We start from the raw sequence: 9,649 nt of genomic DNA, 5'->3' as shown, positions 1-9,649 counted from the left end.
CAACAACAAGTGGGACTGAAAGAAGAATGAAATTTATGAAGGAGAATGAAATTTATTGGATATTTCAAACTTTTTTGACAAATCAAAAACTGAAAAATTGGGCGTGCAAAATTATTCGGCCCCTTTTCTTTCAGTGCAGCAAACTCTCTCTATAAGTTCAGTGAGGATCTCTGAATGATCCAATGTTGACCTAAATGACTAATGATGATAAATAGAAGCCACCTGTGTGTAATCAAGTCTCCGTATAAATGCACCTGCCCTGTGATCGTCTCAGAGGTCAGTTTAAAGCGCAGAGAGCATCATGAAGAACAAGGAACAAAATGGATACAAAAAGATTTACCCAGCTTTAAACATCCCAAGGGGCACTGTGCAAGCAATATCAGTATCAGACCACTGCAAATCTACCAAGTCCTGGCCGTCCCTCTTAACTTTCAGCTCATACAAGGAGAAGACTGATCAGAGATGCAGCCAAGAGGCCCATGATCACTCTGGATGAACTGCAGAGATTTACAGCTGAGGTGGGAGACACAATCAGTCGTATGCTGCACAAATCTGGCCTTTATGGAAGAGTGGCAAGAAGAAAGCCATTTCTTATTAATATCCATAAAAAGTGTTGTTTAAAGTTTGCGATAAGCCACCTGGGAGACGCACCAAACGTGGAAGAAGTGCTCTGGTCAGATGAAACCAAAATTGAACATTTTGGCAACAATGCAAAACGTTTGGCGTAAAAGCAACACAGCTCATCACCCTGAACAAACCATCCCCACTGTCAAACATGGTGGTGGCAGCATGGTTTGGGCCTGCTTTTCTTCAGCAGGGACAGGGAAGATGGTTAAAATTGATGGGAAGATAGATGGAGCCAAATACAGGACCATTCTGGAAGAAAACCTGATGGAGTCTGCAAAAGACCTGAGACTGGGACGGAGATTTGTCTTCCAACAAGACAATGATCCAAAACAAGCAAAATCTACAATGGAATGGTTCAAAAATAAACATATCCAGGTGTTAGAAGGGCCAAGTCAAAGTCCAGACCTGAATCCAATCGAGAATCTGTGAAAAGAACTGAAAACTGCTGTTCACAAACGCTCTCCATCCAACCTCACTGAGCTTGAGCTGTTCTGCAAGGAGGAATGGGCAAAAATTTCAGTCTCTCGAAGTGCAAAACAGATAGAGACATACCCCAAGTGACTTACAGCTGTAATCGCAGCAAAAGGTGGCGCTACAAAGTATAAACTTAAGAGGGCCGAATAATTTTGCACGCCCAATTTTTCAGTTTTTGATTTGTTAAAAAAGTTTGAAATATCCAATAAATTTCGTTCCACTTCATGATTGTGTCCCACTTGTTGTTGATTCTTCACAAAAAATAACAGTTTTATATATTTTTGTTTGAAGCCTGAAATGTGGCAAAAGGTTGCAAAGTTCAAGGGGGCCGAATACTTTTGCAAGGCACTGTAATATGGTATTTGTACTGTGGTAAATTGTGTGAGCAAAGTGGCTGCAATCAGTGCAAATATAGCCCTTACCAATAAAGTTGCCTATTTGTAGTTGAAATAAACATTGCCTATTAATAATTAGTAGCATATATATATATATATATATATATATATATATATATATATATATATATATATATATATATATATATATATTGTGAGGGAAAAAATGCTTAGAATAATTTTGAGATTGATTGGATGGCTTCAGATGGATATGGGGTCGCTATCTCATCTGAAACATCAGCTTGAGAGAAGCATTGAGTTAGACACTGGTACAATATAGGAGGAGGAGGGCTGTAATTTCTCGCCCTCCAGTGAAGTCTTCACGCTTAAATTCGAGCACATGTGGTTGGCAAAATGGAGCATCATTCTTCCAACGAGAGGCGGAGCCAACCGAACCGAGAAGCGCTCCGTTCATCTGAATTTTCACACGGGTAAAGAGGGGCGCGCGGCTCGTTGCTGCCAGTTTGCTCTCTGGACGGACGCAGTGCAAAAGAGAGGAAAGCACATAAGAGGGAGTGATGAGAAATTAGACGACGTAAAAGGGCACAATAAGGTATTAAATTTGCAATAACCACTATGGCCGTTCCTGCGACTCTTCCGGTTCACTCTGGGACTTCTGTGGTGTCCGGTAAACTCTTCAGAGCCGACCCGTTCTTCTCGAGTCCCGCGGACTCTCCGCGAATGATCAACTCGCTGAACGTGACGCTTCCGAGCGGCGTAGCGACAAACGAATGCAAAATTGTGGAGGTGCACGGGGTAAAAGTAGCATCTTTCAGCGTTGATGGGCAGGAGCTCATTTGTCTCCCACAAGTCTTCGACTTGTTCCTGAAGCACCTTGTCGGCGGACTGCACACCGTATACACGAAACTCAAGCGTTTGGATATAAACCCGGTGGTGTGCACCGTGGAGCAGGTGCGCGTGTTGCGCGGACTCGGTGCTATCCAGCCCGGAGTGAACCGCTGCAAACTCATTTCCAGAAAAGATTTCGAAGCGTTGTACAGCGACTGTACCAATGCAAGGTTCGTTTGGTGAATAATTAATTTTTTTATTGGTTTCCCGTTTTCCTGTTAATAAGTTTAAATGATTGGTGTGCATTAACTTTTTAATTGCAGGTAGACTGCTAAAGTAAAGAAATACATTTCAGTACTTTTTTCATTATTAGAAAATTATTATTTTTCTTCCTAAAAGCATAGCTCTGAAGCAGAAATGTGTGAAACAGAGGTAGACTGTGTTTTGCACCAGGGTTGGGTAATGGGTAGAGGAACATAGTGTCCCGTTATGCGCTTGAGTCATTTCAATTGGGGACAGAAAGCAACAAGTGGGACAGTTTTGACTAGGTGAAAAGTGTCTCAGATTAAGGAATAAAATAAAAAATATTAAGAATAAATCTAGTTTAAAACTCAAAAGCTCTAAGAAATGTCTGTTTATGTTCATTTTCTTTAAAAGAAATACAAATGTTCTGCAAAGATATTGATTAAAACCTAGTAAAATATAATTATCTTCAGTAAAATAGACAAAAGTAGCCTACTCGCATCTTAAATACACAAGTGTAAATGACTAATTTTTTTAGTTTTTTAAAAACATGACTTTGTTTTTTTGTTTTTATGTTCTGTGGTATTTTTGCCAAATGATAATGTTGACTTCCTGAATGTTGGTTACACCACATTGACTTTGATTTGGTTGCCAAATTCATTTATTTATTTATTTATTTATTTATTTATTTATTTATTTATTTATTTATTATTTTAATTAATAATTTTAAAAAAAAGTAATTAAATACTAATTATTCCAACATTTGATGGTTATTGATCACAGATAGGCTACAAACTAGACATACTTTAAGCCGAACAAAATAAATAACTTTAACTCAGAAAGTAAAATCATATTCATGGCAGAAGAGATATTTGCAGATGAATTGCATTTTCCTAATGAATTTTTGATGAATCCGGACCAAAAAATGAGCTCAACCATGTCAGACATTCTGCCAATGCAAGGTCCCGCAAACGCTATATGAGGTCAATTTTCTTGGTCAAACTTTTATCAAGGAGGTTTGCTTGCGTTTACATTGTGCTTATCTGTCTTTTCCATGGACACCCTGGAATACTTTCAGGGACCCCCAGGGGTCCACAGACCCCCTGAATAAAAACACTGGCTCTAATTGGATGGAATAGTTCCGTCAGGAACCATTAGTTCTGTGAATACACGTTGTGCGTCAGCTTGTGAATTTTTTTGTGACCGAAGTGTAATTGCCGTTCTTTGAAGCCCAGTGCATGCCTGTCCTGTTCAATCCCCTTTGATCCTCACATACAGGACAGATCAATTTTCCAGATCCTCCGTTATGTGAACGGATATGCATTGGTCAACTGTTTATCCTCTTTATTTAATAACAGTCCTCTTCTAAACAGAGAGAGAGAACCAATTTGTTTGCATTTTCTAGCAAAGTCCATATTAGTTTGTAGCCTAATACGTTAATGCTTTTGAACATTTAATTTGAGTAATAGCTTCTGTTTAGTGCTCAAGTGATTAACTGCATGACTGTATATATTTTAGCATGTTTTGTACAGTGCTGTGAAAACACTGGGATCGTGTAACACCTACAGAGTCATGTTACGGTCGCGCTTTATTCACAGCAGACAATAGGTTAAAATATGGTGCTTTGAATGTGATGTCCTAATCCTTCTCTTTGTTGCGGTCTGTTTGTGCAGAGACCATGACTGAATAGAGGAGAGATATATTGTCATATTAGGTCATGTGTTTTGAAGAAAGTCTGTCATCAGGTTTCAAAGGGACTTTTGGATACATTCAAAGGTTTGGAGGAAATATTTTTATGGGGTGTGAATATCAGAACTGTTGCCTCTGGTGAGATTAGAAAGCTAGTAAAACATCTTGAAATTTAAAACCGATCTTTTAAGAAAATGACGAGAGAGAAAAGCATCTACTAGCAGCATTTTTTTTTTTTTTTTGCTGTCTTGTACACAATTGTGACCCCCCCCCCCCCCCCCCCACACACACACACACACACACTTTGTAGCTTTTATTTCAAGTCTGTTTGAGGCCATCTATTTGCCAGTGTACTGCTAAATAAATCATAATTCATTGTTAATTAAGTTATTAATAAGAAAGTATGATAATAACTGAATGATTCCTGGAAGAACAATATGATTTTTGATTGTATTAAGAATTTAGTATTGGTCACATTTCACCTTTGTGTTGTCTGGATTATGTTTCCTAGCAGATGGTTTACACTGCTGTGCATGAGTGAACTGCTTATTGACCTGTGGCTTATATTGTGGAGAACACACACATGCACTCGTGATTTTATTTCTCTGTATAAACAGTGGTATCTCACCATATGTGATCATAAGAATACAGTTGGCTCAAAGGGTGGCTTGTTTTGTTGCCTTGCTTGCACTGAACATAATACGAATTTGAATGTTAGAATTTGAATTGGCACAATAAAACATGAAGTCCATGTCTCAGATGTTGAATTATGATTGTGCCAGTAGGAAGGGATCAATGATGTGATAGTGAATCTCTACATGGGGCTGCGGTAGTCTGTCTGCTATAACATGGCAAAGGCCTCTATAAGATCACTGACTTCCATCTTTAGACTCTGTAGTGAAGCCATTTCTTCAGTGCACTTTGCTTAAAGGGATAGTTTACCCAAAATGTAAAATTACAACATGGTTTACTCACCCTCGAGCAAGTATATGACATTCTTCTTTTAGATGAATACAATCGGAGTTGTGTTAAAAAATGTCCTGGTTAATCTGAGCATTATAATGGCAGTAAATGGCAGCCTAAAGTGTGAAGTTTAAAAAGTGCATCCATCCACTATAAGGCCGGGGACACACTGCAAGTGTGCCGTGAGCGTCTCGGCTGCGTGGCGTGTCCGTTTTTATTTCGGCTCCCATGTTAACCGGTTAGTGCGTCACGCGTGGTCTGAGCCGTGCGGAAAACCCGTGCATGCTTCAAATAGAAGAGACGTGTTGGAAGTGTTTCTAGGCAAAATAGAATAGGAAAAGATGTTTATATGCCATTTTGACACGAATACATATTAATAAATTACATTTTCATGTTTGAAAGTCTGTAGGTTAACATAAATGCAGATATAGGCCTAATTGTAATAATAAAAAACAACATAATTATCGATTTTGAAATATTAAATCTGTCAATACAGAACAAAATATTCTGTAGCGTATTTTGCCGTCAATACCATAGATATGTATGGCCAATAGGCTGCTGCCGACGTTGTCTTTGCTGTATCAATAGGCAATATATTTATATTTAACATGAAGTATAGGGCTTCCCTGTACATTAATAGCAGCAGCAGCGCCGCGTCAGACACGCTTGTGGTGTGCAATGACAGAAAACGCCAGGCAGCCACCCCGCGGCTGACACGCAGCAGAAACGCCGCGCTCACACCACGCTTGCAGTGTGTCTTCGGCCTAAAAGTCATCCATACGGCTCCAGGGGGTTAATAAGGGCCTTTTGAAGCAAATCGATGGGTTTGTGTCTAAATATCCGTAATATCCGTATGGGTTTAAATATCCGTATTTAAAACTTTATAAAGTAAAATATCTAGTTTGCACCATACCACGTTATGTATTCATTCAACTTACGAAAATGGTTTAATGCCTCTAGCAGTTCAAAACTGTTACATTACGCCAACCTCATACATTGCGCTATTTCTGCTGAATACGGAAGGCAGTCTGGTGGAAGCTAGATATTTTAATTTATAATGTGTTAAATATGGAAATTTTTATTACAAGAGCATCGCTTTGCTTCAGAAGGCATTCATTAACCCCTGGAGCCGTGTGGAATACTTATATAATGGATAGATGCACTTTTTTGGGTTGCCATTTACTGCCATTATAAAGATTGGATTAACATCATTTTTTTTATATAACTTATATAATATAATGTATTCGTCTGAGAGAAGAATGTCATACGATTGCTTGTGTGAGTAAATCATGGCCTATTTTTCATTTCTAGGTGAGCCATTCCTTTAAGTGCAGACACTGTCAATGCAATAACCTGTTAATATGGTTCCCCTCTGTAAAACAGGCCAAACATGGCACCATGGCTGCTTCAAGCAGTATGTAAGCCCATGTAAGAAGCAGTCATTCATTTGAATCCTTATTGAGTTGTGTCTCCGCTGAGGTCATTCAGTACATACAGTACTAATGAGCTGCACTAGGGGTGCAGTTGCACTCAGCGAGGTTAATGTGTAGCGTGAAGTGGACATTTTGATAACACTTAATTACATTTGTCCACATCAGAAGCGGATGTTGGATGGTACGGCTTCTGCGCTGCCGCATTGTGCCTATCTAGAATCAGGCTGTAAACATTAGAATCTTCCTCTTCAAAAAGTTAGTGTGTAGTCCAGGGGAACATTAGGAATATATAGATAATACGCTGTTAGATTGTTGGATTATAGGTCAAGATAATTAAACAACAAGCTATACTTTATTACTGTAGATACTGAATTTGGTGCCTAATTCTAAATTTTAGAAAATCACTTTATCATAATTGTGAAAAAAAAACAGAATGCAATGATGTGGAAGTTTCAAATTTCAATATTTTATTCAGAATACAACATAGATGACAAATCAAAAATTTAAACCGAGAAAATACATAATTTTAAGGTAAAAATAAGTTGATTTTGAATTTCATGGCATCAACACATCTCCAAAAAGTTGGAACAAGGCCATGTTTACCACTGTGTTGCATCCCCTCTTCTTTTCATAGCAGTTTGCAAACATCTGGGGACTGAGGAGACAAGTTGCTCAAGTTTAGGAATAGGAATGTTCTCCCATTCTTGTCTAATACAGGCTTCTAGTTGCTCAACTGTCTTGGGTCTTCTTTGTCACATCTTCCTCTTTATGATGCACCAAATGTTTTCTATGGGTTAAAGATCTGGACTGCAGGCTGGCCATTTCAGTACCGGACCCTTCTTTAGCGCAGTCATTATGTTGTAATTGATGCAGTATGTGGTCTGACATTGTCATATTGGAAATTGCAAGGTCTTCCCTGAAAGAGACGACGTCTGGGTAGGAGCATATGTTCTTCAAGAACTTGTATATACCTTTCAGCATTGATAGTGCCTTTTCTAGATGTGTAAGCTGCCCATGCCACACACACTCATGCAACCCCATACCATCAGAGATGCAGGCTTCTGGAGCGCTGATAACAACTTGGGTTGTCCTTGTCTTCTTTAGTCCGGATGACATGGCGTCCCAGTTTTCCAAAAAGAACTTCAAATTTAGTTTTGTCTGACCACAGAACAGTTTTCCACTTTGCCACAGTCCAAAATGAGCCTTGGCCCAGAGATATGGCTTCTTTTTTGACCTTTAGAATTTTAGCTGGCAACAGCGAATGGCACGGTGGATTGTGTTCACTGACATTGTTTTCTGGGAGTATTCCTGAGCCCATGTTGTGATTTCCATTACAGTAGCATTCCTGTATGTGATGCAGTGCCATCTAAGGGCCCAAAGATCATGACATCCAGTATGGTTTTCCGGCCTTGACCCTTACACACGGAGACACCAAATTTACACAAATTTTTTAACACCAAATCAGTATTATAAAAAACAACAACAGTACTTTTAGTAAACACCAAGAATAATCACAATGCACTACACAAAAACATTGATAACATCGAACAAGGAACAGAAAGAATTGAGGGGCAGCGAATGATCAACAGAAGAAGAAACAGGTGCATAACTCAATTAGAAACCATGGTAGCAAACTATGAACGGGAACTCTGACAAATGGTAACAAGGAAATTGAAATGGAACATGACCAAGGAACTAAACAGAACCAGATACACAAACTAAAAAAGACATGATCGTGATAAACAGCATATTAGAATAATTTCTGAAGGATTGTGTGACACTGAAAATTCAGCTTTGCTATCACATAATAAATTGTATTTATTATGAAACCTGAAACCTTTCCCTTTCTTTTGTTTTCAGTTAAAAAGATAGTGTACAATCTTTACAAGTCATAGGTTAAACCAAACAGACAATTAAACCGTTAAGAGCTTTTTTTTTTTTTTTACCATTTGTAAAGAGAGACAATAGCTTTGTGTAGCGATTAGATCACAAAGAGAAGTTTAGTATGTTATGCCAAGTGATAAGCTGATTGTGAGGTGCTAAGTGACAGGTTAGCACATTAAGTAGCCGAGATACAGAATGAAACAGGAGGAATCTGGCATCTTTTTTTCATGACCTGACGCTTGTGCGGTTCACAGACACATAAATGAATGATCTCGTCTAGACGCAACAAGAGTCAGCTTGTTTTCAGACTAACAGACCCCCCCCCCCCCCCATCTCCCTTGTTTTACTCATAGCATCATGACCTCTTTTATGACTTCTGTTGAGATCATGCATCAGTGTTGGCATTGTGGTCATGTAGACGGGTAACATACGGATGGATAGATGGGTTGTGATAATGTTTCTCCGAACAAAATAAAGCAGACTTCTGTTCGGCTCTCTTATCTGAGTGAGCGAGATAAGCTGCTGTAAAATAGTCAGTTTCCCCTTAAGACAGTCATGCAGACACACACACACAAACACACTCCCTCCCCACGCTTTTTCCTGTTGAGGTGTGGATGTTATGGATGGATGTTAGACACATGATAAGCCCTCTCTTCCTACTCACCTCTCCATTAGAGGCTTGAGGAAAACAAAAATGACAAAGTGGTGCTTGACAGTATATATTTCAAAGACGTTTTTTTTCCCTCCTTGCCTTTCTTTTAAAGGAGCAGTTAAACCAAAAATGAAAATATCTGATCATTTGTACACACACACACACACACACACACACACACACACACACACACACACACACACACACACACACACACACACACACACACACACACACACACACACACACACACACACACACACATATACAGTACAGGCCAAAAGTTTGGACACATTACTATTTGTAATGTTTTTGAAAGAAGTTTCTTTGGCTCATCAAGCCTGCATTTATTTGATCAAAAATAGTTTTTTTTGTTTTTTTGTATTGTGATATATTATTACAATTTAAAATATTTGGTTTTCAATTTATTATACTTTAAATTATCATTTATTTCTGGGATGCAAAGCTGAATTTTCAGGATTGTTACTGTGACATCCAGT

General features: G+C 38.7%; 1 protein-coding gene across 1 annotated transcript in view; it reads left to right on the top strand.

The window, feature by feature from the left end:
• Positions 1-1,918: 1,918 nt before the first annotated feature.
• Positions 1,919-9,649, top strand: part of dachb (dachshund b) — a 52,125-nt gene continuing 44,394 nt past the window's right edge. The window contains exon 1 of the mRNA XM_067442071.1: positions 1,919-2,515. Coding sequence (XP_067298172.1) covers positions 2,073-2,515 — 443 coding nt within the window. The 5' untranslated portion in view covers positions 1,919-2,072. The remainder of the gene's footprint in view (positions 2,516-9,649) is intronic.

The sequence above is a fragment of the Pseudorasbora parva genome, chromosome 4 (genome assembly GCF_024679245.1).
Source record: "Pseudorasbora parva isolate DD20220531a chromosome 4, ASM2467924v1, whole genome shotgun sequence".
NCBI lineage: Eukaryota > Metazoa > Chordata > Actinopteri > Cypriniformes > Gobionidae > Pseudorasbora > Pseudorasbora parva.
Note: the sequence above shows the minus strand (reverse complement) of the source record. Positions and strands in the feature narration are given on the sequence as shown.